Genomic DNA, 25466 nt, shown 5'->3' on the forward strand with positions numbered 1-25466 from the left:
CGGCGCGTCGGCCTGCCGCCTCTGTCGCTGATCCTGAAGCTCACGGGTTCTGGTCGCTTCGGTTCTGTGTCGTGGGGTCAGTCCCTCTGATCTGATCCCCAGGTGTCTCCGTGGGCGGCTTGCCTTTCATCCCCGCCGCCCCCCGCAGGACTCCCCAGTGTCTGGGTGTCAGTGTGTCTGTGAGCGTGTGCGATGCTCCCGGTAAGTGTGTGAGCTCTCTGTGCCGGGGTCTCTCCCTGATGCCCAGTGCATCGCCCCCTCCCCTGGGCACGTGTGCCCTTCAGTCCTCTTTCAAAGAGGGAGGGAGAGATAGAAACATCCATGATGAGAGAGAATCATGGATGGGCTGCCTCCTGCACGCCCCCCACTGGGGATCGAGCCCGCAACCCTGGGCATGTGCCCTTGACCAGAATTGAACCCGGGACCCTTCAGTCTGCAGGCGGAAGCTCTATCCACGGTTTGGGAGCCAAACCCGCTAGGGTCCATTCCCTCTGTCTGCCGCCCCCCTCCCATTCTCTCAGTTTGCTTCTAAGTGCAGTCATTGTCCCACCTCCGCACCCCCTTCCTTCTCCCAGCTTAGAAGAAAACATCCAGACACCTCGGCGTCAGCATCCCAAATTTATTCTCCAGCAGCTGTGGCCAGATGGGAGCGGCAGAGAGGAGAGGAGCTGGGGGAGTCCCCGAGAGTGGCAGGCGCGGGGTGGGGGCGGGGTTCCGAGCAGGACTGGAGCCATGCACCTGGCAGGCAGGGGGGCGGGGGGAGTAGAGGGGGGGAAGGGGGAGGGGCTGGGCTGGGTTACGAGGGGGGAGTCTAGAAGGAAAGCTGATTGAGAACAGCCGGGGAAAGGCTCCCCGCACCCCCCAGGCATCCCCGGGGCGTGGAAGAGGGCACTGGAGCGCGGGGGCACAGCCTCCCATGGACTCCAGAATGGAGGGGGTGGGGCGGGGAGCGGGGTCTCGGAGGTGGGGGTTTGTCCTGGAACCCGAGTCTGGAACAGCCCACCCCATGAGACTATTTCCCAGAATGAAAAAGAACAAAAAGAAGAATGAGGCAGAGATTCTACCAAGTCGGAGTCTAGAACCCCGTGGAGTGGGGATGGGGGTGGTTCTGGAACCTGGGGGAACAGAGTCCAGAACGCGGCGGTGGGTGCGAATCTGGGGCTCAGCGCAGCGGCATCTAGAGCACCGGGAGGCTCTAGAGACTGTGTGGAGTGGAGGGCGCCAGGGACGCTTGGAAGGGGCACCTAGCACCCAAGGGGCAGGGGCCGGGAGGCTGGGGAGCAGGGTCTAGGATTCGGGAGGCGGTGAGGTCGGGCCGAGGCTTGCGCGGCGGAGGGAGCCGTGGGGACACCTAGTGGCGGAGGGTGGGATTACATGACTGGCACAGGCGCCGGGCTGATGGGGCTGCGGGTGTCCGGGTGGACGAAATCGGGGTTCACGTAGGTGAAGCCTTCGAAGTCGGCCTGGTCGATGCTGGCCAGAACCAGGCGGTCCGGCGGGGTCAGCGCGGGCGCCGCCCGCGTGAAGAACTTGTCAAAGTTCTCGCCGCTGCGGCCGCACTGGGAGGCACGGGGAAGGAACCGTGACGTTCTGCCCGCTCCCCGGGTCCTTGTCTCTGTCCCCCAGATCCATCTCCTGTCTCCTGGGAATCCCTGCACATCCCTGGGGCCCCTGCGTCTCCCTTCAGGGCTCTCCAGAGAGGAAACCCCGCCCCCTTCCTCATATAGGTATTGGGGCTCCTGGGTGCCCCCCTCCCCTCCCCCAGGGACCAAGGTTTGGCTCTGGAAGGCCGACCTACCGGGCGGGGCCTGAACGGAGGCGGGATCTCCAACCTCTCCAGCCGCTCCCAGTCGATCCAGCGGAAGAAGCCGTGAGCACGGATGGTGGGCTCCCCATCAGGCCCCGAGCCCAGGCGCTTGGCTGGGTGCTTGGTTAGGAACTGTGGGGGACACAGAGAGACGGACGGACAGACAAGTCCCAGACCGGGGGGGCGGGCGGGGGGGGCAGAGAACGAGAAAGAGAGGGAGAGAGACAAGGACGGAGGAACAGAGAGACATGCATAGAGATCCGAGGATGGAAGAAGAGCAGGGGGGACAGGATGCAGGGGGGGCGGGGGAGGAAGGGAGAGAGAAAGAGGGAGGGGGGGGGGACGAGTGAGAATGGGGTAGATGGAATCCAAGCCCACAGACCCAAGGGCAGACGGAGAAGGAGACATCAGGGCGTGAGGGTGTGAGGGCCAGAGAAACCCAGAGAGAGGAAGTGGACAAGGACAGAATCAGAGACCGATGGGGCGGAGGGGCAGAGGGAGAGAGAGGGGGGTTGAGAGAAGCAAGAGACAAACCCCCAGAGAGAGAAACGAAGGCCCGCCCAATATGAAAGAAAAAGAGGAAGACAGAGACCCAGAATGAGAGGAAGTGGACAAGGAGGGGGCGGGGGGGGGATCCCAGAAGGGGGGGAGTGAGGATGGAAGAGGGAGAGGAAAAAAGAGAGAAAGATTGAAGGCCCTCCCCCCCAAAAAAAAGGGGGTGCAATAGAGAGCCAGAGAGAGGAGGAGAACCAGGAGGGAAGGCAGAGACCCCGAGAACACAGGCCACGGAGGAGAGGGGGCAGGGGACAGACCCGGGAGACAAACCCTCAGAGGGAGGCACGTGGACCCGATATGAAGACAGAGACTCAAAAAGAGCGGAGGAGGGAAATCAGAGAGAGAAGGCCCGACACCCAGAGTGTGTGCGTGAGTGGGGGGAGGAAGGGGGGGAGAGAGAGAGAGAGAGAGAGAGAGAACAGAGATGGAAGGGGTAGACAGAGATACCGAAGGACACAGGACAGGAAAGGGAGAGACACCGAAGAGCCCCATCGTGTGCCGATGGAGGCAGAGGGTGAGACAAACCCAGAGAGAGAGAGAGAGAGACAGTCAGAGAGACATGGAGGCAGGAGCCAGGAGCAGAGGTGGGCTGACACCTGTGGACAGCTGCTCTCGGCTACGCGCTCCCTCCTGCATTCACTCCAAAGGAGGAGATGAGGCTATAGGGCGCCGATGACCTGACCTACCCAAGATCCCACAGGAGGACACCTGGCGACTTAGGTTCACCTGGGCCACCTGGCTGCGGAGAGGCAGGCCCTGCCTCCAGCTGGGGAGTGGGGGCGGCAGAGGCGGGTGGAACAGAGGCCATGCTTGAAGGGGGGGGGGGGGGGAGGTGGCAGTGGGCAGTCGATTATTGTCCTAACAAAACCGCTGTGTTATATAAATTGTTTCCAGCAGGTGGAAATAGAGTGACTTGTGGAGTGGGAGCCTCTTTCTAATAACTATGCACCGAGGCTGTGTGGGCAGCCCTGGAGGGTGGCAGCGGGCGCGTGGCTTGTGAGTGGGGACCATCTGGGAGTCAGGGCTCTCACCCCCTTGCAGATGGCCACGGCTTCCCGGGAGAGCGACTTGGGGTAGGTGACGGTTTGTTCCATGATGGCCTGGAACAGCTCCTCCTCGTCCTCTCCATCAAAGGGGGGCTGAGGAAGGAAGTAGAGGGGGGTAGCTAGTCAGAGGCTGACGAACTACCTCTTCCCCAGCCTCCACACCTTCATCCCCCACCATGAACACACACATACACCCCTCACGTTCTAGGGGGAAATGTGAGCAAACTACCAAAGCTCTATCTCCCCCCCCACCCCACCCCCACCCCCCGCCTTCTCCAATGCTTTGACTTCCTGTCTCAGATGCTCTCGGCACCTCTTTGAGGCTCCGGGCTCCTCGCATCTGCTATGTAAATCAGCAGGGTGTTGATGAGGCAATATGTCATTTAAACAGAAGCGAGAGAACACTGCAGGGCAATCTGCACCAGCATTCTGGTTGGATGAGAGGTCTCCGGTCTTCTGGGGAAAGGAAGAGCCACATCGAGGCAAGGATTCTTAACGTGGGGCCTAGAGAGTGTTTATGCCATTGAGGGGGCCCGTAAACGGGGAAAACGCATCTTTATTTTTTTAAATGTCTAACTGGAATTTAGCGCTCCATTCAGTTATGAATGTGGGCAACACGGCAGTCCTTGTGGCTTCGTCTGTGATAGAAATCACAGATATATATAGTTGGGTGTTTTGTGTGTTTTTTTTTTTTATCACATTAGAGTTGCAGATATCTCAAAATATCGGTTACCTCTACTTCAAAATTACTGGTAAGCCTTCCCATGTACTTCCTATTCCTGCAAGATATTACTATTTAGCCCTGGCAGGTTCGGCTGCGTGGTCAGAGCATAGACCCGTGGATGGAAGGGTCATGGATTCGATTCCAGGTCAAGGGCATGCACCTTGGTTGCAGGGTGAGTGCAGGAGGCAACCAATCGATGTGTCTCTCTCACATCAATGCTTCTCTCTCTCTCTTTCCCTCCTCCCTCCCTTCCACTCTCTCTAGAAATCAATGGGAAAAAAATATCCTTGAGTGAGGATTTTTTAAAAAAAGATATTACTATTTAGTTCATTAATAGAGCATCACATATACACTGAGTGGCCAGATTATGATGATCTCTGAACGCATAATAATCTGTCCACTCAGTGTCTATCCTATATAATAAAAGGCCAATATGCAAATTGTCCCCTCGACCAGGAGTTCGACCAACAGGCAGGCCAGCCAACCGCCGTGTCCCCTCGCCCTGGCCAGGCTGGCCAGGCCCCACCCATGCACGAATTCATGCACTGGGCCTCTAATATATATATACTGAGTGGCCAGATTATTATGCGTTCAGAGATCATAATAATCTGGCCACTCAGTGTAAATCCACATCCCAATGTTTAATATCTAGGCAACTGTATATATTGAAATTAGATTTATTTAGTTGGTTAAATTAGATTCGATGAAACTTTTAAAGCATTGGTGATCCTATGTTAATATGATTGATTTCCTTTGTGACCCTGTTATTTTATTTTGTGCATTTGAAACATCGTGCTTTGAAGGGGGTGGCGTCCTGGGAAGACGGTGCTTCAGGACCACGGACAGCGCTATCTGGGCATGCCCTTCCCACCTCCTAGCCCTGCCTTACACTACACTACAGCCTTACACTTCCAGGATTTCCCTGAGATTAAAGGTCATGTAACAGGTGGCGCTCCATTCCGTGTTGCCTGTAGCCCAGTCAGCCTCTCTCCAGCTTCTTACCTGTCCCGCCAACATCTCATACAGCAGAACCCCAAAGGACCACCAGTCGACAGACTTCCCATAGGGCTGGTAGGCAATGATCTAGGGGGGACAGCGGTAGAGAGAATGGGAGGCAAGAACCCATGCCTTGTGCTTTAAGAAGCATAGGACCCTTCTGGCTTCATCCCCTGGACACCCTGCCCCCTTTAAGGGTATTCAGTACACATTCTCCCCATCCAGAATACCTTGGCCAGAGCTCCGGTCTTTGGGAAATCTGGGAAACAAACTTGACCTTCTTAGGAGAGCCCTTGGGTGCCAAATACAAAGACTATCTAAGGGCCAAGTCACAAGTTCCACCCACCTAGAATATTCAAGTAACTGGACCCTCTCCTTACCGTATCAGGTGCGCAAGGGTTTAAATCAGAGGCCAGAGATTCTTAAGTGCATTTCAGAGTCAACTAGGGGACTGTTTAAAAATAGAAATTCCGCCCAGCCAGCATAGCTCAGTGGTTGAGCGTCGACCTATAAACCAGGAGGCCATGGTTCAATTCCTGGATCAGGGCACATGCCCGAGTTTCAAGCTCGATCCCTAGTGTGGGGTGTGCAGGAGGCAGCTGATCAATGATTCTCTCTCATCATTGATGTTTCTATTCCTCCCTCTCCCTTCCTCTCTGAAGTCAATAAAAATATATTAATAAAATAATCTAGCCCAAACCGGTTTGGCTCAGTGGATAGAGCCTCAGCCTGTGGACTGAAAGGTCCCAGGTTCGATTCCGGTCAAGGGCACGTACCTTGTTTGTGGGCACATCCCCAGTAGGAGGTGTGCAGGAGGCAGCTGATTGATGTTTCTCTCTCATCGATGTTTCTAACTCTCTATCCCTCTCCCTTCCTCTCTGTAAAATATCAATAAAATATATTTAAAAAATAAAAAATAATCTACACTAGTAAAAGATAAATATGCAAATTGACTGTCACTTCATGACATCCACCAGCCAATCAGGAGTGGGTATGCAAATTAACCCGACAAAGATGGCGGCGGCCCCGCCTCCCAGCCACTTGGCCTCTGGGCAGCACGCATGCAGGCGCCAAGCAACCGGGCAGGGCTGGACACCTGCTAAGAGGGGAAGGGTGGGAGCTACAGGAGCAGCACTCCGGCTGGAGTGAAGACTGAAGGCTCCGGCCAGAGCAAAGACGGAAGGCGGCGGCCAGAGCGAAGGCCTGGGTCCCAGGTGAAGGAGGAAAATTGGTGCCGGCAGCCAGGGGAAGGAAGGCCTATTGCACGAATCTTTGTGCAACAGGCCTCTAGTAATAATAATAATAATAATAATAATAATAATAATAGAAATTCCAAGCCCCGAAGAATTCCAACCTCAATAGGCCAGAGTCAGAGGCAGGAATGTGTGTGTATTTTTTCAAAACCTCCCCAGGCGATTCCGATTACCAACCAGGTTTGGAAACCATTGATCTTGGTTACTCAGGCACTAGCATTGAGTCACCTGGAAAGATCAAAGATGGCACCGCCCACACTACCTCCTCCTCCCACAGAAAAGTGAAGACACGCTATCTATATGTGCAGTCAGATCCTTAGCTCCACCCCTTTACAGAGCCAGAGCATGCCCCGCCCACTTGAAATACTCAGGAGGCAGCCCCCACCGGCTTAGTGTTCTAGGGCAGTGGTCGGCAAACTGCGGCTCGCGAGCCACATGCAGCTCTTTGGCCCCTTGAGTGTGGCTCTTCCACAAAATACCACGTGCGGGCGCGCACGTACAGCGCGATGGACACTTCATGGCCCATGCGCAGAAGTCGGTTTTCGGCTCTCAAAAGAAATTTCAGTCGTTGTCCTGTTAATATTTGGCTCTGTTGACTAATGAGTTTGCCGACCACTGTTCTAGGGGGATGGGCCCCTCCCACCCAAACGAATTGGAACTCGTCTCCACCTTCTTAGAACAGTCCAGTAACAGGCCGTGTTCTCCTGGGGTTCCTGCAAGCTGGTCCCACTCTTTAAGAACATTCACCCACAGGTGCCGCCCACTTTACCTATTTAGAGACCCAGCTCCACCAACTTTGAATGCTCAGGCCTCTCCGAGCTGCTCTCCATTAGAACACCCAACACTCATGTAAAGATCCCAGGGTGAGCCCTAACCGGTTTGGCTCAGTGGATAGAGCGTCTGCCTACGGACTGAAAGATCCCAGGTTCGATTCTGGTCAAGGGCATGTACCTTGGTTGTGGGCACATCCCCGGTAGGGGGTGTGCAGGAGGCAGCTGATAGATGTTTCTAACTCTCTATCCCTCTCCCTTCCTCTCTGTAAAAAAATCAATAAAGTATATTTAAAGAAAAAAAAAAAAAAGATCCCAGGGTCAGCCCTGGCTGGCGTGGCTCAGTGGATAGAACGTCAGCCTGGGGACTGAAGGGTCTTTGGTTCAATTCCCATCAAGGGCACATGTCCAGGTTGCGGGCTTGATTCCCAGTAGGGGGCGTGCAGGAGGCAGCTGACCAATGATTCTCTCTTATCATTGATGTTTCTCTCTCTCTCTCTCTCTCTCTCTCTCTCCCCCCCCCCTTCCTCTCTGAAATATATATATATTTTAAATACCCCAGGGTCAGGTCCCCCGCATTATGAATACTAGACAACCAGCCCCACCACTCAGAGGACTTGGAGAGCGCCCAGGGCAGCGGAGTTAGGCTTACCTCGGGGGCTATGTAGTCTGGGGTCCCGCAGAAGGTGCGAGTCGTGTTTCCAGGGAAGACATTCTCCTTGCACATGCCGAAGTCAGTGATTTTGATGTGTCCTTCGGCATCCAGCATCACGTTGTCCAGTTTCAGGTCCCTGTGGTGCGGGTGGGGTGAGCAGGAAGGGAGTTCAATGGCCTCGAGCCCTAAGTCCAAATTCCTTCCCCTCTAGGGGCCTGATCCCCTCCATGGAAAGGCCTGGGGCTGCTCACCGGTAGATGATGCCCTGATTGTGAAGGAAGAAGAGGCCGATGGCGATTTCTGCTGCGTAGAACCTGGAGGAGGGGGTGGGGTCAGAGGTCAATGGCTGGACCCCCAAGCCTTCCATCTTCCCTCCACCCTCACCTTGGCCCAGACTCACGCTGCATGGGGCTCCTTAAACTTGCCCAACTGCTGAATGTGGTACATCAAGTCGCCCCCGGTGACATACTCCATCACAAAATACAGGCGATCCTGTGGGATGGGGGGTGGGGGGGAGTGGGCAGGTCTTAGAGGCAAGGACACGCCCATCAGCCCGTCCATGCCAGCCTGTGTGCCCAGCATTGGAAGTGAGCCGAGCTGTCTTTCTAAATGGGTGGTTCCTATTCGCCGGAGACAAACGGAAAGGCTGGGTGTCCACCCAATCAGAAAGCCAGAGCAACTAGCCACACCCACTGTGACCCAAAATATTCTAACAAGGCTGACTCAGAATCTCCACCTGTCCCATGCCCTGTTACTCAGAACTACAGGTTGTTCTGGTCCCGTCCTCTCAGAATTGAAGTTTGAGAATTAAAGAAGAAGAAGAAGAAGAAGAAGAAGAAGAAGAAGAAGAAGAAGAAGAAAGAGATCCACCATTTCCTGGAATCCTAAACCTTGATCACGCCCACTCACACACACATGCAGCAGTTCTGGCCACCTGTTAGGAGCCAACAGGTACAGGCCTCACCTGCAAGTGATGATACTGAAAATGATCTATATAATAAAAGGCAAATATGCAAATCGACTGAATGGCGGAACGACCGGTCGCTATGATGCGCACTGACCACCAGGGGGCAGATGCTCAACGCAGGAGCTGCCCCCTGGTGGTCAGTGCACTCCCACAGGGGGAGCGCCACTCAGTCAGAAGCCCTGAGCTGGGCTCACAGCCAGTGAACACAGGGTCCTAAGCATCAGTTGAACATCCCCCCGAGGGCTCCCAGACTGCAAGAGGGCGCAGGCTGGGCTGAGGGACCCACCCCCCAAGTGCACGAATTTCGTGCACTAGGCCTCTAGTAATAATATAAAGATCCAGGAAGCTGGCCACGCCCCTCAGAGCTCTTGGAAGTAGAGTCACGCCCTCTCAAACCCTTGAAGGTTCAGCCTTCTTGTCCCATTCCACAATCTTGGGAAATCCTTCTACTTGATGAGTCGTTCATGCAGAATCCAAGAGTGACGCGACCTACTCTCCGCGCCCAGTTCTGGGCACACCCACTCAAAAGACATTCTTCACGCACTCCTTCACTCAACAGCCCTTTACTCAAAAACACCCACTCAACACTCAAGGCCAAGCTCGCTGGGGCCACGCCCACACAGGATCCATCCGGATGGCCCCGCCCACTAGGGGGCGGGCTCATCCAGCTGGCTCCGCCCACACAGGGCCCATCCGTCCGGCCACGCCCACTCAGAGCATGAAGCTCTTTGGCCTTGACTTAAGCTCAGAACCCTGGAGCAGGTGCCTGATCCATCTGGGGGTGAGGGATGAAGTGGGGCTCTGGAGCCAGCCTCGTCCCCTCCCTCCTTACCGGGGTCTGGAAGGTGGAGTGGAGCTGGGTGAGGAAGTGGGGCCGGCCCCCCGGGCCTCGGCCCCCCAGAGCCAGCACGCGCTTCTCCACCAGGGTGCAGTCCACGTCATCATCCTGAACGATCACGTCCTTCTTCAGGATCTTGATGGCGTAGAGCTCCTCGGAGCCCCTCCGCTCCGCCAGCATCACCTGGGGACAGAGGCCCAAAGGCCCAGTCGGTCTTGGGACAACCAGGGGTGCAGGTCCCTGGCCCTCCCTTTCGGGGACACAGAGAAACAAAACCTCGGGCCCTTCCTCTCCCCTCCCTCTCAGGGGGTCTGGGGCCCTGCCTTTGCCAACCTCTGCCTCAGGGAGAGCAATCTGATCTTTCTTTTTAAAAATTGTTATGAGTTTAACCCTGGCTGGTGTGGCTCCGTGGATAGCCCATTGGCCTGCAGACTGAAGGGTCCTGGGTTCGATTCCAGTCAAGGGCACATGCCCAGGTTGTGGACTCGATCCCCAGTAGGGAGCGTGCAGGAGGCAGCCAATCCATGATTTTCTCTCATCATTGATGTCTCTCTCTCTCTCTCTCTCTCTCCCCCTCTCCCTTCCTCTCTGAAATCAATAAAACTATATTCAAAAACAGCCTAACCGGTTTAGCTCAGTGGATAGAGCGTTGGCCTGCGGACTCAAGGGTCCCGGGTTTGATTCCAGTCAAGGGCATGTACCTTAGTTGCGGGCACATCCCAGGTGGGAGGTGTGCAGGAGGCAGCTGATCGATGTTTCTCTCTCGTCGATGTTTCTAACTCTCCCTCTCCCTTCCTCTCTGTAAAAAAATCAGTAAAATATATTTTTTAAAAAAAACTATATTCAAAAACAAAATAAAATTTTATTGAGTTTATCTGAGCTAAACTGAAGATATATGCCACGGAGCAAGATCTCAAATGCTCTGCAATTCCCATCTTCACAATTTCTCCTCTCCAGGGACCCGAGGGGCCCCATCCAACCCTCTTCGGGCACTCAGTCCTATTCCTGGCCGAGCACCGGAAGTGTGACCGCCCTCCAGACACCCTTCCCCTCCCTCCCTGCCCCCGGGAATCCGACCTTCCCAAAGCTGCCTTTTCCTAGAACCATGAGGAAGCTGAAGTCGGAGATGTGCAGACGTCCCGGGCTCGCCCCGAAGAAACAGCGCTTGGAGTCGGTGGGACTAGGGGACGGGGAGGGGATGGGAGAGGAAGAAGGACCCATCCGCACGCGCTGCGAGAAAGGGAGAGACCCCGAGGTAGTCAGATCCCCCACAGGGACAGGGGGGTGCCCCTAAGAGAGACAGCATCCAGCCCTAGCCGGTGTGGCTCAGGGAATAGAGCTTCCGCCTGCGGACTGAAGGGTCCTGGATTCCATTCCAGTCAGGGCACATGGTTGCAGGCTCGATCCCCAGTAGGGGGCGTGCAGGAGGCAGATGATCAATGATTCTCATTGTTGATGTTTCTCTCTCTCTCCCTCCCTCTCCCTTCCTCTCTGAAATCAATAAAAATATATTTTAAAAAAATAAAAGAGACAGCACCCAAGAATGAAAAGGGTGGGGAGATACCTAGCCAGTTTGGCTCAATGGATAGAGTGTCGGCCTGGGGACTGAAGAGTCTCCGGTTTGATTCCGGTCAAGGGCACGTGCCTGGGTTGTGGGCTTGATGCCCAGTAGGGGGCGTGCAGGAGGCAGCCAATCAATGATTCTCTCTCATCATTGATGTTTCAATCTCTCTCTCTCTCTCTCTCCCTTCCTCTCTCTGAAATCAATAAAAATATATTTTTTTAAAAAAGGAAGAAAAGGCCCTGACCGGTTTGGCTCAGTGGATAGAGCGTCGGCCTGCGGACTGAAGGGTCCCGGGTTCGATTCCGGTCAAGGGCATGTACCTTGGTTGTGGGCACATCCCCAGTAGAAGGTGTGCAGGAGGCAGCTGATCAATGTTTCTCTCTCATCGATGTTTCTAACTCTCTATCCCTCTCCCTTCCTCTCTGTAAAAAATCAATAAAATATATTTTTTAAAAAAAATAAATAAATAAAAGCCAAAATCCTTCCAATGAATGACAAGGCTCCCTCCACCATCTTCCCTCTCTGACTTCACCTCCTGCTCTCCCCCGACCCCCCAGCCTGTCCTCCCTGCTGTGCAGCAGACACTGCAGACCCGCCCCCACCTCAGGGCCTTTGCACGTGCTGTTTCCTCTGCCCCGGAAGGCTCTCCTCCATTCTCCTCCTCCATGGCTCACTCTCTCACTTCCCTCACTTCTTTGCCACCAGGCCCTTTCTCAGTGAACCTTTCTCTGCTTACTGCCGTTAAAACCACGAACACTTCTCCTAGGACACTCCCTAGCCTCCTTAATGTTTGTTTTTTCTCCACATCACTCATTGCTTTCTAACATACTTTCATTTATTTTGTTTCAGGTCTTTCTCAATGTGAAGCCTCGTGGGGGCAGGAATGTTTTTCTCTCCGGTTCCCCGCTCTATCCCCGGTGACGAGGGCCATGCCTTACCCACAGGACAGAACGTTTTAGGGAAGGATAAGGGAGGGAGAAAGCATTCCTTCTTTGGCCTGGTGCCCCTCTCCTTTGCTGGGGAACCCTGCACGTCCTCCAGACCCCGCCTCTCTGGGAAGCTTTCTCTGATTCCCCCAGGCAGGGCCAGATACTTCCGGGACCTCCCTGGTGCCCAGTGCCTGACGCCCTCCATTATCCAACATATTCCTTCTGCGGGTGAATTTCTCGGTCTGTGGCTTTTTCCTACACTGAAAGAGGAGATGCCAGAACAAGGCGTGGCTTCTGTGACACCTCAGTGAGTAAAGGAATGAGAGCGAGGCCACCGTGATAAATAGATAGAAAAACTCCAGGATCAATTCTGGTGGCGCCTCCTCAGGGAAGTCCTCCCTGACTACCTCCCCTCCCCCCCCAAAAAAAAAACAAACAAAAAAAACTGGGTTGGTCTGTGCCTCTTTAGTGCCCTGGACTCCGATTTAGCACATTATCCTGGGATTTAAGTATCATATCTGTGACTGTGTCCCTCCCTACCTTAGGGAGTTACCCGAGAGTCAGGTTCACCTAGGACTACTCAGCAAGTACAACCCTGCCACCAAGTATGTGTGTGGAAATGAAGACAGATATTAGGGGGGAGAGAGACACAGATCCCAGGAATGAAACTGTCTCCATTCCAGGTCTCAGCTCCACTCACCTCATAGAGTTCCAGGGGGTAGTTACAGGCCTGGGGGGGAGGGAGAAAGCCAGAGTCAGAGCCCCAGGGAGGTAGGAGACTGCCCTGGAGCAGGAGGTGGGGACCCCCGGGACCCCCCCCCCCCCCACACACACACACACCAAACTCCCAAGCCGCAGGGATGAAGAGGAACTCGAATTCCCATCAGACCTTGAGGCAGGAATCCCTTAGAAAAGCCAAGGAAGGAGCCCCAGGGTCTTCTGGGAATTGTAGTCCCAGGACCAGTAGGTGTTTGGAAAGGGCCGCTCTGAACTGAGTGGGCGGGGCGGGGCGGGGCGGGGCGGGGCGGGGCGGGGCGGGGGCGGGCTGGCCTTTCCGTGGGGAAGCCGGGTCCGGGTACCTCAAACTTCTGGAGGAGGCTGCAGTTGTCAGCATCAGCCACGGGCACATTGTAATATTCGCCCTCCTCCTGGTTCAGCAACTTGTACCTGACATACAGAGGCGGACACAGAGATGGAGAGAAAGGGTGAGTGAGATCAGGAGAGAGAATGATGCTGGCCTGCAGGAGGCAGCCCACACACAGAGGGAGGTGGACACGCCCGCCGCCCACCCTGGCCCTCACCAGCCGTCCACCGGCGCCTTGAGCAGCTCTGACACCCCGAAGGACATGGCGCCCATGAAGTCGTTGCGCGAGGTCCGGTCCCAGTCCCACACCTCCACGCTGAGCCTGCGCTCCACGTCCCCCGGCTTCAGGTTGCTGCGGGAGGGGGGGCAGAGTGAGGGGCCTGCTGCGCGCTGCCCCGCTCCCCCCCACCCCCCACCCCCATCCCCTGCTGGGTAGGAGGCTCAGCTAGAGAGCTGGGGTCCGCGAAGTGTCTTCCCACAGGGGTTCCCTCTTCCCACACCAGGGCCCTGCCTGGATGGCTCTCTCTGACCCCCTCAGTCTTGGCGCCTTCCCATACCTGTCCCCAGGTCTTTCCCTCCCGGTCTGTGTCCTATTCCAGGTCTCTGTCCCCGTCTTTCTGTCAGGTGGCTTCTCTTTCTCTCCCTGCCACCCGACCACCCATCACACCACCCCTCTGCTCCCAAACTCCTCTATTCTGTCTCAATCTAGGGCTCTCTCTCTCTCTCTCTCTCTCTCTCTCTCTCTCTCTCTCTCATTGATTTTAGGGAGAGAGGAAGACAAAGACAGAAATATCGATGTGTTGTTCCGATCATTGACGCATTCACTGGTTGCTTCTTGTATGTGTCCTGACCAGGGATCAAACCCACAACCTTGGCACATCAGGACGATGCTCCATATCCGGCCATGGCTCTCTCTTTCTCTCCTCCTCCGCTCTCCCTCATCTCTGTCTCCCTCTAAAGTGGGGGCTTCCTGCCGAAACCGGTTTGGCTCAGTGGATAGAGCGTCGGCCTGCGGACTCAAGGGTCCCGGGTTTGATTCCGGTCAAGGGCATGTACCTTGGTTGTGGGCACATCCCCAGTGGGAGGTGTGCAGGAGGCAGCTGATCGATGTTTCTCTCTCATCGATGTTTCTAGCTCTCTATCCCTCTCCCTTCCTCTCTGTAAAATATCAATAAAATATATTTTAAAAAATAAAATAAAAATAAAGTGGGGGCTTTCTGATGATGTCTGTCTCTCAGCTTCTGTGTCTCCATGCCTCTCCCCCAACCACTCTATTCCCTGCTCTGCTCTTTTTCTGGGCGTTCCCTCTACCCTAACCCCTCCCACCAGCTGCTCTCTGGGGGGGCTTGTGAGCCACCAGGACCCTCAGGATCATCCTCTGTCAGCCATCGCAGCCTCCCCTGCACCCGAGGCTCACAACACAAAGGTCTCGTTCCACACAGGGTTCAGCGTAGCTTTCACTGTCCGGGTCTTCTGTTTTGTCAGGTTCCGAGGGTCTGGGATGAGCTTCAGTTTCACATAAGGGTCGGACAGACCATTGGGGTCCATGGGGATGAGGTTCCGGGCCTCACCCACTGCGCGGGGACGGGAAGGAAGGTAGATGGGGTTAGAGATCCAGGAAGAGACCCCTAGCCCACCCCCCAGTCAGCAAGGAGACTACCAAACTCTCGGCTGCCTTTCTATTGGCCCGGGAGTCTTTGCTGTCTACCTCCCCAGTACCCAGAAGACAGGGCACAGAGCCCTTTGCCCCGAAATCAGACCTTCCTCCATTAGGACCTAGGAGTCAGGACCTGGCCGTTCTCTCCTCCCCTCCCTCTCAAGGACCTTGACCTCTCGCGTGGCCATTAAAAGGGGCTGAAAGTTGCCAGAGCCGAGGCTGGAGATGGGGCGGCCAGCTCAAAGGGGTGTGGCAGGAGGGGAGGTGCTAGCCTCTGAAGGCGGGGTCCGGTGTGGGTGTGGCCTCCTAGATGGGCGTGGTCGTCTAGAGGGGCGTGGTTTTCTCGGGTCTGTGTGTGGGCGGGGCCTCCGAGGGGCGGGGCCTCACCCGTGATGTGGATCTCATCCGCCGTCGGAGCCCGGATTTCCAGCTGCAGGCGCCCACGGCGCTCCGTGTGGTCCACGCCGCACAGGGAGGGCACGCTGCGCACACAGCGCCGGTGCACGTTCATCTCGCAACCTGCGGGTGAAGGGGGTACAAAACCAGGGGTGGCGCTACAGGCCCCGCCCGGGACCCGGGCCTCCACGCCCCGGCATTTCCCCGAAGTCAGATGCTGCGCTTCGGGAGGGGCCCCAGGTGCGCCGGGTGCGGGCTGGAGCGGCGCGCGCAGACTCACTCACAGGAGCACTTCATGCCCTGGTGCACCAGCCCGTACAGCAGGGAGCCGCAGTGGTCGCAGAAGGTCGGGCTGCTGTAGCTGTGCAGGCGGAACTTGTGCTTGTTCCGGGGGTCCTGGAGGCACAGAGGGGCCGGTCAGAGGGCCGGCAGGGGTGTCTGAACCCACCGAGAGCAGCCCTTGGAGCTGGTCCTCCTTCTGCCTGGCTCTCCCAGTCTGGCTGGGGCTCCGCCTCACTCTCCTTCATTCCTCAGCATTTATTGAGCGGCTACTGTGTGCCAAGCTCTGTTCTAGGTGCTGGGACCCAGCCGTGAACAAAACAAATTAAAACCCCTATCCATCTACGGCCAACGTGACACTTAATGGGCAAAAACTAAAAGCGTTTCCCTTAAAACAGGAACAAGTTAGTCAAGATAGTACTGTAAGTCCTAGCCACAGACATCAGCCAAGGAGAAGACAGGAAAGGCATCCAGATTGGAAAGGAGGATGTAAAACGGTCACTATTCGCAGATGACATGATATTGTACGTAGAAAACCCTAAAGACTCCACCGAAAAACCACTAGATCTAGTAAATGAATTCGGTAACGTAGCAGGATACAAAACTAATATCCAGAAATTGGTGGCATTTTTTAATTTCTTTTTTGCTTGTTAATCCTCACCCGAGGATATTTTTCCATTGATTTTTACTTTTTATTATTTTCAATTTTTAAACTTTAAAATATATTTTTTTATTGATTTCAGAGAGGAAAAGGGGGGGAAGAGAGAGAGAGAAACATCAATGATGAGAGAGAATCATGGATCAGCTGCCTCCTGCCTGCCCCACACTGGGGATTGAACCCGCAACCGGGCATGTGTCCTGACTGGGAATCAAACCTGGGACCTTCTGGTTCATAGGTCGATGCTCAACCACTGAGCCACATTGGCCAGGCTTCCATTGATTTTTAGGGAGTGAAAGGGAGGAGGAGAGAAACATCGATGTGAGAGAGTCACATCGATTGGTTGCCTTCCACACGCACCCTGACCAGGTCCGGGGATCAAGCCCACAACCAAGGTGCATGCCTTTGACCAGAAATGAACCCGGGACCCTTCAGTCCGTAAGTCAACGCTCTATCCACTGAGCCACACCAGGCTAGGGCAATTCCTATTTTTAATAAAAACCAAAACAGTCCTATCCACATGGCCTTTGCTTTCTAGTGGAAGGAGACAGAAAATAAACATGATAAATAAATTACATTGTATTGTGGATGGTAATAGGTGGTCTGGAGAAAAATGAAGTAAGGAAGGGGCCTGCCAGGATTGGGGGGGGGGAGTAGGAGGGGTGCTGAAATTTGAAATAATGGACAACCAGAAGGCATTACTAACAAACAAGGTGGCATTTGGGACAGGCCTGAAGGAGGTGGGGCTTCCAAAGTCCCGTAACCCCTGCACCTACACCTCACACAGGCTGTTTTTTGAGAACTTGTGGTCCACTATGAGCTCCTGATCATTCACTGTCAGTCTCTGCCACTGCCTGCTGACAATCTCCCTTCTCTGGACCCTTGGTGGGATGGAGAATCTGACCTATCAGTTATAGGGCCCCAAGCATCCTACATGAAAGATTAAGTGTAGCCCTGACCGGTTTGGCTCAGTGGATAGAGCGTCGGCCTGCGGACTGAAGGGTCCCGGGTTCGATTCCGGTTAAGGGCATGTACCTGGGTTGCGGGCACATCCCCAGTGGGAGGTGTGCAGGAGGCAGCTGATCGATGTTTCTCTCTCATCGATGTTTCTAACTATCTATCCTCTCCCTTTCCTCTCTGTAAGAAATCAATAAAATATTTTTTAAAAAAAAAGAAAGATTAAGTGTAAACCACACAGCAGGGCCTAGAGTGTTAAATGTGCTCAGTACTGCTACTCGTATGCTGTGGTGGTTGTCAGTGATTTCATTTTATTAACATTTATTTATTATTATTATTATTATTATTATTATTTTAATCCTCACCCGAGGATATTTCTCCATTGATTTTTAGAGAGAGTGGAAGAGAGAGGGAAAGACAGAGAGAAACATCAATGTGAGAGAAACACATCGATCGGTTGCCTCCTGCAGGCACTGGGACCAGGGCCTGGGCCAGGGAGGAGCCTGCAACCCAGGTGCATGCCCCTGACCAGAATCAAACCCGGGACCTTTTGGTCCGCAGGGCGACGCTCTATCCACGGAGCCAAACCGGCTAGGGCAGTGGTCGGCAAACCGCGGCTCGTGAGCCACATGCGGCTCTTTGGCCCCTTGAGTGTGGCTCTTCCACAAAATACCACGGCCTGGGCGAATCTATTTTGAAGAAGTGGCGTTAGAAGAAGTTTAAGTTTTAGAAATTTGGCTCTCCAAAGAAATTTCAATCGTTGTACTGTTGATATTTGGCTCTGTGGACTAAGGAGTTTGCCGACCACTGGGCTAGGGCATTATCAGTGATTTTACTGCAGCCCCCACATAGCTCCGAATAAGAGCTAGGCCACTTCCAAGCTGTGTGATTTGGGCCAAGTTCATGTCCAATTGTGAGCCTGAGCGCCCTTCTCTGCCCAGTGGAAATAAACAATCTATATCTTGAAGTGTTGCTAACTGTCTAGAGTCCAATTAAGCGAGAATTTAGGGCACCAGAAAAGCACTCTCCCTCCACCACCACCACCACCACCCCCCCCCCCCGCCCCCGCAAGGTCGCAGTGTTAAATCATCTGATGTTTGCCTTTTGCGAAGTATGCACGGCAAGCGTTATCCCAGGGTGAACATTCAGGACGCGCCGGGACTTCTATGCATTTGGCAGGTTAGTGGCGGTCCTATGTCGGAGGAGACTTGGGTGCTAGGGGGGTGCTGGCGGCGGCCTGATCCCTTTCAGTGCTCTGGCTTCTGAAGATACTCAGCTGATCCTGAATCAAAGGGTTCCTGCCTGCCTGCCTGCCCAACGGGATGCTGGGAGTGGACGCCCTCAGCAGGGTGGCCGGCACACACAGGTCCAGGGGTAGAAGCTGTGATTGTTCTCAAGGTGAAAGTGACTTATGCAGCCCTATCCAGTTTGGCTCAGTGGATAGAGCATCGGCCTGCGGACTGGAGGGTCCCAGGTTCGGTTCCGGTCGGGGGCATGTACCTTGGTTGTGGGCACATCCCTGGTGGGGAGTGTGCAGGAGGCAGCTGATCGATGTTTCTCTCTCACCGATGTTTCTAATTCTCCCTTCCTCTCTGTTAAAAATCAATAAAAATAAAAAAAAAATAAAAAAAAGAAAGTGACTTATGCAAAGGTGACAGTGCTGGGCTCCAGGGAGAGAAGTCAGGGTCCACATTTTAACTCTGCCCACTACCCAGCTGTGTGGGCCCCAGTCCCTTCCAGAGACCCAGGCTTCCTTCCTATAAAGTGTGTGGTTGGGGGGGTGAAGGGGGGGGGCTTAGCTGTTTGGCTCAGTGGATAGAGCATTGGCTTGCAGACTAAAGGGTCCCGGGTTCCATTCTGGTCAAGGGCACATGCTCGAGTTGTGGGGGCCTGTAGGGGGCAGCCATCCATGGTTCTCTCTCATCATTGATGTGTCTATCTCTCCCTTCTTCTCTGAAGTCAATGAAGATATATTTAAATAAACAAACAAATAAATTTAAAAAATGGGGGGGGGGTTCAGGGAAGTGAGCCCCCCCTGCAAGGGGTTTTGTGAAGACTACCCTGAGTGGCCAGATTATTATGATCTCTGAACGCATAATAATCTGACCACTCAGCCCTGACTGGTTTGGCTCAGTGGATAGAGCGTCGACCTGCAGACTGAAAGGTCCCAGGTTCGATTCCGGTCAAGGGCATGTACCTTGGTTGTGGGCAGCTGATCGATGTTTCTTTCCCATCGATGTTTCTAACTCTCTATCCCTTTCCCTTTCTCTCTGTAAAAAATCAATAAAATGTATAAAAAAAAAATCTGACCACTCAGTGTGTGTGTATATGTATATATATGAGGCCTGGTGCATGAATTCGTGCATGGGTGGGGTCCGGCCAGCCTGGCCAGGGGGAGGGGACATGGGCGGTTGGCCAGCCTGCCTGCTGGTCAAACTCCTGGTCGAGGGGACAATTTGCATATTAGCCTTTTATTATATAGGATAGACACTGAGTGGCCAGATTGTTATGCATTCAGAGATCATCATCATCTGGCCACTCAGTGTAAATGAAGTCATGCTTGTGAGGCCCTTAGCACTTAAGCCTTTAACCCATGTTACTTAGGAGATCAAACGCATTAAGAAGCCCAGCCAGCGTGGCTCAGTGGTTGCAAGTCGACCTATGAACCAGGAGGTCAAGGTTCAATTCCCAATCAGGGCACATGCCCAGGTTGTAGGCTCGATCCCCATTGGGGGGCGTGCAGGAGGCAGCCAATCCATGATCCTCTCTCATCACTGATGTTTCTCTCTCTCTCCCTCTTCCTTCCTCTCTGAAATCAGTAAATGTATATATGTGCATTAAGAAGAGTCCTGACTAGTGTGGCTCAGTGGGTTGGGCGTTATTCCGGAGCAGTGAAAAGTTGCTAGTTCCATTCTGGTCAGGGGACATGCCTGGGTTGAGTTGTGGGCTCGATCCCCAGTAGGGGGTGTGCAGGAGGCAGCCGATGGATGTTTCCCTCTTGCACCAATGTTTGTCTTCCTCCCTCTCCTTTCCTCTCTCTCTAGAAATCAATAACAAATCTTTCTTTTTAAAGCAGAAGGAGAAAAATGACGCCAGATGGATGTAGAGGAAGGACTACCTCCTCACCCTTCCCCGCTGTTCCGGCAACAGTAATAACGTGAACCACGACAATAACTCACATTTCGTCTCTTGCCATGGGCCAGGCACAGTCCCACGTCTTTGACTCATTTGCTTCTCAAAGCGATCCTATGAGGTGGGCACTATGATCTAGCTCCCTCGGTTTACAGGCGAGGAACCGGGAGGCGCAGAGAGGTAAGCTACCTCCTGGAAGGTCACAGCACCCACACGTGGTGGAGCTGGGATTCGAGCCCAGGCGTCTGGCTTGGGGGTCTCTGCTCAGCTGAGGACAGGACCAGTACCGAATCCGATAAGCTGTTCTGCAGATTCAATCCTACACTATTTATTCACTATCCCTGCCGAGTGTGCGCCATGAACACGGGATAAATCCGTGGCGTTGGCAGAGGACGTGGGCGGGGGGGAGGGGCTGATTGATAACATTTCTAGATGCTGGTAGACAGTGGTGCTCAATACATGTTCTATGAAGTCACATCTTCTATGGGAACTTCCATTTTCTCACTTGACAAGCTGGCAAAATTACTCATAGGTGTCTGTGTGTGTGGCTGTGTCTCTCTCTGCCTCTCTCTCCATCTACTCCTCATAAAACCATCTCTAACCTTGAGTCAAACCCTGGGCTAGACTCTCCACCCGCCTGATTTCACTGAATTGTCAGAACTAGCCTGGGAAGTCTAGCTTTCTGCTGACCTGGGAGGTAGAGACTAACCACGTGTGGCAATTTAAGTTTAAATTTAGAGTTCCCTCCCTCAGGCAGTACAGCCCCGCTCAGTGCTCGCTGGCGCTGGCGGGGACATGGTGGCTTGGACACACAGACAGGCATGTCCATCGCCACAGAGGACTCTACTGCTCGACACTAGCTGGTTGGCCCCACTTCATAGGGGAAGTGGGGGAGGGGACTGGGGCTCAGAGAAAAGAGCCCCAAAGCCAGACAGAATGTGCAGAGAGGATCAGGGATGGGCTGTTCTTGTGAGCCCCTGAGGTGTGGGGCTGGGGAGGGAGAGAGAATTGTAGGTTATCTGTGTGTGCATACATAAAAAGCTATATGCACTTGTACGTACATGGGGATCTATATATCTCAGTGTGTGCACATGGGGAAGTGTATATGCACACGTGTGCACATGGGGACATGTACATGCAGGTGCGTGCACATAGGTACCTGTATGTATAAGTGTGTGTGCACATGGGGACCTGTATGTATAAGTGTGTGTGCACCTGGGGAACTGTATATGCAGATGCCTGTGCACATGGGGATCTGTACGTATAAGTGTGTGCACATGGAGACCTGTGTGTATAAGCACGTGGGGAACTGTATACGCAGGTGTCTGTGCACATGGAGAACTGTATATGTAGGTGTGTGTGAGCGGGGGGGGTCTGTGTATGCATGTGTGTGCGCACATGGGGAACTGTATATGCAGGTGTGTGTGCACATGAGGGATCTGTATGTATAAGTGTGTACACATGGAGACCTCAGTGTATAAGCATGTGGGGAACTGTATACGCAGGTGTCTGTGCACATGGAGAACTGTATATGTAGGTGTGCGTGAGCGTGGGGGATCTGTGTATGCACGTGTGTGTGCACATGGGGAACTGTATATGCAGATGTGTGTGCACATGGGGATCTGTATGTATAAGTGTGTGCACATGGAGACCTGTGTGTAAAAGCATGTGTGCACGTGGGGAACTGTATGTGCAGGTGTCTGTGCACATGGAAAAGTGTATATGCAGGTGTGTGTGCACGTGGGGGATCTGTGTATGCACATGTGTGTGCACCTGGGGAACTGTATATGCAGGTGTGTGTGCACATGAGGGATCTGTACGTATAAGTGTGTACACATGGAGACCTGTGTATATAAGCACATGGAGAACTGTATATGCAGGTGTGTGTGCACATGAGGGATCTGTACGTATAAGTGTGTACACATGGAGACCTGTGTATATAAGCACATGGAGAACTGTATATGTAGGTGTGTGTGCACATGAGGGATCTGTATGTATAAGTGTGTGCACATGGAGACCTGTGTGTATAAGCATGTGTGCATGTGGGGAACTGTATACGCAGGTGTCTGTGCACATGGAGAACGGTATATGTAGGTGTGTGTGCGCGTGGGGGATCTATGTATGCACGTGTGTGTGCATGTGTATTGCAGGATCTCTCTGGGCCTCCCTCTCTCAGAACCTCGGCTGTTTTCCATACCCGCCATTTTCTGTTCTGACTCTCTGTGTAACTGCACCCCTGTCTCTCTGAGTGTCTCTGTCCTTGTCTGCCTCTCCACGGCCCCTTTGCCTCCTTCCTGTGTGTGGCTGTCTCTCTCTCCCCCTCTCTCTCTCTCAGTCCGAGTCTCTATCTTTTCCTGCATCTCTGAGATTCTCTCTTCTTATCTCAGCATCCCTGGGCCTGCATCACATTTCTCTCCCTCTGCCCCTCGCTCTGTTGTTAAATCTCTTGAGCACTGGCTCACAGCCCCCGCTCCAGTGCCAGTCCTTGGCCCCCTCACCCCTGCCTTCCCTCTGTCCCCCACCTGTGTCCCCAGCCTGGCTCAGTCCCCTCTGATTCCCCCTTTCCAGGCCAAGGGCAGGGAATCTGGGCCAGACCGGCTCCCCCTATCTCTCCAGCCCCCCTCCCCTCCCAGCCTTAAAAATAGCAGGAGAAATTGGGACGGACGCCTAGGGGGTGAGGGCGGGGCGCGGCCCGAGGAGGAGTAACCAGGTGTGTGGGCACTCACGTCCGTCTGGGGGCCCTTCCCAGCGCCTGGACACTCGAAGGTCACAAATTCGTGGCATCGGCGATGCACCACAAAGCTGCAGACTGAAGGCGAGAATCAGAGAGACACAGAGACGGGGAGAGACCCTCAGGGATGGGAAATCAGAACGAGAGGGACCCCGCCAGGAAGAACGCCAGTGAGGCACGAACCCTGCCCGAGAGAGTTCAAAGGAGAGTAAATCAAAGGAGAAGCTTCCCAGGCAGAGAGGAGACCGGGAGACTGGGAGATGGAAATTCAAGACAGAAACAGAGAATCGGAGCATCACAGAGAGAAATGCAGAGCACAGAGGGGCGGGCGGATACACACAGAGACAGAGACAGAGACAGAGACAGAGACAGAGACAGAGAGAGGGAGAGAGAGAGACACGCAGAGAGAACAGGATCCCGCTGATAGACACAGGCCGCAGAGGGAGAAGAGAAATCGAGAAGGGCGCAGGCAGGGAGAGGAAAGAGAGGAAACCCATAGACACGTCCTGGACAGAACAGAGAGCAGCAACTTGGGCAGAAGTGAGTCTGGGGGCGCCGCTGCGGCCGCCCCCTCCCTGACTCACTCTGTTCCCAGCCTGGCAGCTGGTGCTCTAGGACTCGCCCCCCCTCTCCGCCCCCCTCTCACTGCGGGCCCCACCCGGCCCCCACCCGCCCATGGCTGACCCCACCCGGCCTGCCCCTGCCTGGGACCGGTGGATGTTGTCATGGTGACGGCAGCCTGGGGGGGGGGGTAGGGCTCTGACTTTGCATCTTCAGCCCCCCTCCCCTTCCAAATCTCCCTGTTCCCATGGCAACAGATTCTCCAAATATCTGTCCCCACCTGGAGCCGGCCAAGGGAGGGGCCCCCAGCACCACCTCCGCGGGGGCCCCGCCGTCAGAGCTGCCTCCCCGCCACAGGCTGTGTCTCTGCCACACCCCCCGCCCCGGGCTCCCCCGCGCCTCTCTGGGGACCAGAGAACACGTGTGTCAAGCAGCCTGGGCTGCGGGGCCCCCAGCCTGCCCCCTCCTGAGGGTCCCGGGAGTTCCCGTCCCAGCTCTTACCTTGACATTGCAGGCCCTGCTTTCCGATCCCCCTGCAAGGGGCAAGGATCTGAGGTCAGTGCAGACAAGGGGAACCTGGGTCCCCCCACATCTGCGAGCCACAGGCGGCCTCTGACCCTCCTCCCGCGGGAGCCAGGAGTCTAAGCCCCAGCCCCCTCCTCTTTCTAGAACCCAGACCTTCTGGCCCCCAGCCTCTCCTCCCTCAACCCTCCAGCTCCTCCTCCCTCAGACCCAGGAGGCCAGGCCCCCAGCCCCTCCTCCCCCAGGAGCCCAGGACCCTCAGCACCTCCTCCTTCTGGACCCCCCCTCCCCCCAGCCTAGGACCCGGAGCCAGGATGACAGCCCCCGCTTTCCTCGTTCCTCAGGGACCCCGTGTGGCAGGGGTGTCCGCCCCGTGCCCTGGCCGCAGGCCCCCCGCCCCGTCCTCACCAGATGAAGTCGGTGCAGTGGCTGCAGAAGGTTGGCTGCTTGAAGAAGCGGGCGGTGAACTTGTGGCTCTTGACTTCGTGCACCACCTTCTGCCTCAGAGCCCCCTTTCTGCAGAACAGGGGCCGGGGGCCCCCCTCGGAATCGCCTCCGCCGGGGCCCAGGCCTGCCATGGCCCCAGGAACGCCGCAGGGACCAGGTGCCTGCCTCGCTGGGGGAACAGGTGGAAGGGCCAGGAGCCGGCGCCTCGGGAAAGCCGAGGAGCCGCGGGGAGATCCCGAGGAGGGGAGGAGAGGGGCGAGGCACCTCGGGGAGCGGGCGTGCGGGGCGGGCAGCGGGCCCCCGGACGCGCCTGCGGGGAGCGGGCGAGCGGGGCGCGGAGCCCGGGGCAGGGGCGCGCGCAGCCGGCGGCACGGGCGGCGGTGGTGGGAGCTTGGGCTCCGGCACCTGCTGAAATGTTGGAGCCCCGGGTGGGGGGAGGCGTTGCCATGACGACCGAGGGGCGGGGTTTCGGCTTAAAGGCGTCCCCCTCCCTCCACGTCGGACCAACGTCCGAACACCCTCCCCCTGCTCCCCCACAAACACACGTGCGCGCCCCCCACCCGCCGGGGGCTGGCTGGAGGGAGGGGCGTCCTCGGAGCGGTGCCCTCCCCCACCCCAATCTGTCGCCCGGCCCCACTCGAGCGCCTCCTGGCTCCCGGTACCCCGGTACCCCTCGGATCGCTGTGTCTCTCTGACTGTGACACTCTGGTTCAATGCCCAAACTTTGCACTCGGGGCGGGGACCCAGCGAGCAGCGCACCAGGGAAGCTGGGTGTCTCCGACGCCACCCCGAGTCTTGACTTTTCTCTCGGGGCCTCTTAATTTCTCTGTCTCTGTCTCCCCCTGGGGGTGTCGCTCTCGGTGGCTGCCCCTCCCCGTGGGTTCCTGGCTCGCGCCCGCTCTCTCTGTTGTTGTCTGGGGGATCGGCTTTTTGGTTTT

At 55.3% G+C, this 25466-nt stretch overlaps 1 protein-coding gene across 1 annotated transcript; it reads right to left on the reverse strand.

Moving 5' to 3' along the window:
• Window positions 1-603: 603 nt before the first annotated feature.
• On the reverse strand, window positions 604-24937 carry PRKCG (protein kinase C gamma). The gene is made up of 18 exons (XM_080645052.1): window positions 24490-24937; window positions 24061-24092; window positions 22994-23076; window positions 15526-15637; window positions 15233-15364; window positions 14606-14762; window positions 13406-13540; window positions 13184-13271; window positions 12805-12834; window positions 10689-10841; window positions 9606-9794; window positions 8207-8298; window positions 8058-8120; window positions 7804-7942; window positions 5135-5215; window positions 3394-3501; window positions 1799-1939; window positions 604-1559 (listed from the first exon to the last, which is right to left on the reverse strand). The coding sequence occupies exons 1-18, from the start codon at window positions 24657-24659 to the stop codon at window positions 1371-1373; spliced, it is 2094 nt and encodes a 697-aa protein (XP_080501178.1). The 5' UTR covers window positions 24660-24937; the 3' UTR covers window positions 604-1370.
• Window positions 24938-25466: the final 529 nt, after the last annotated feature.

This window comes from Plecotus auritus, assembly GCF_963455305.1.
Source record: "Plecotus auritus genome assembly, chromosome: 10".
Taxonomy (NCBI): domain Eukaryota; kingdom Metazoa; phylum Chordata; class Mammalia; order Chiroptera; family Vespertilionidae; genus Plecotus; species Plecotus auritus.

Excerpts from the sequence above, each read along its gene's own strand:
- PRKCG (XM_080645052.1), bottom strand. The coding sequence starts at position 24,659 with ATGGCAGGCCTGGGCCCCGGCGGAGGCGATTCCGAGGGGGGCCCCCGG. Across the intron at positions 14,763-15,232 it reads GGATGAGATCCACATCACGG|TGGGTGAGGCCCGGAACCTC; the intron begins GTGAGGCCCCGC and ends GTCCCCGCGCAG. Across the intron at positions 3,502-5,134 it reads ATGAGATGTTGGCGGGACAG|CCCCCCTTTGATGGAGAGGA; the intron begins GTAAGAAGCTGG and ends TTCCTTCCTCAG.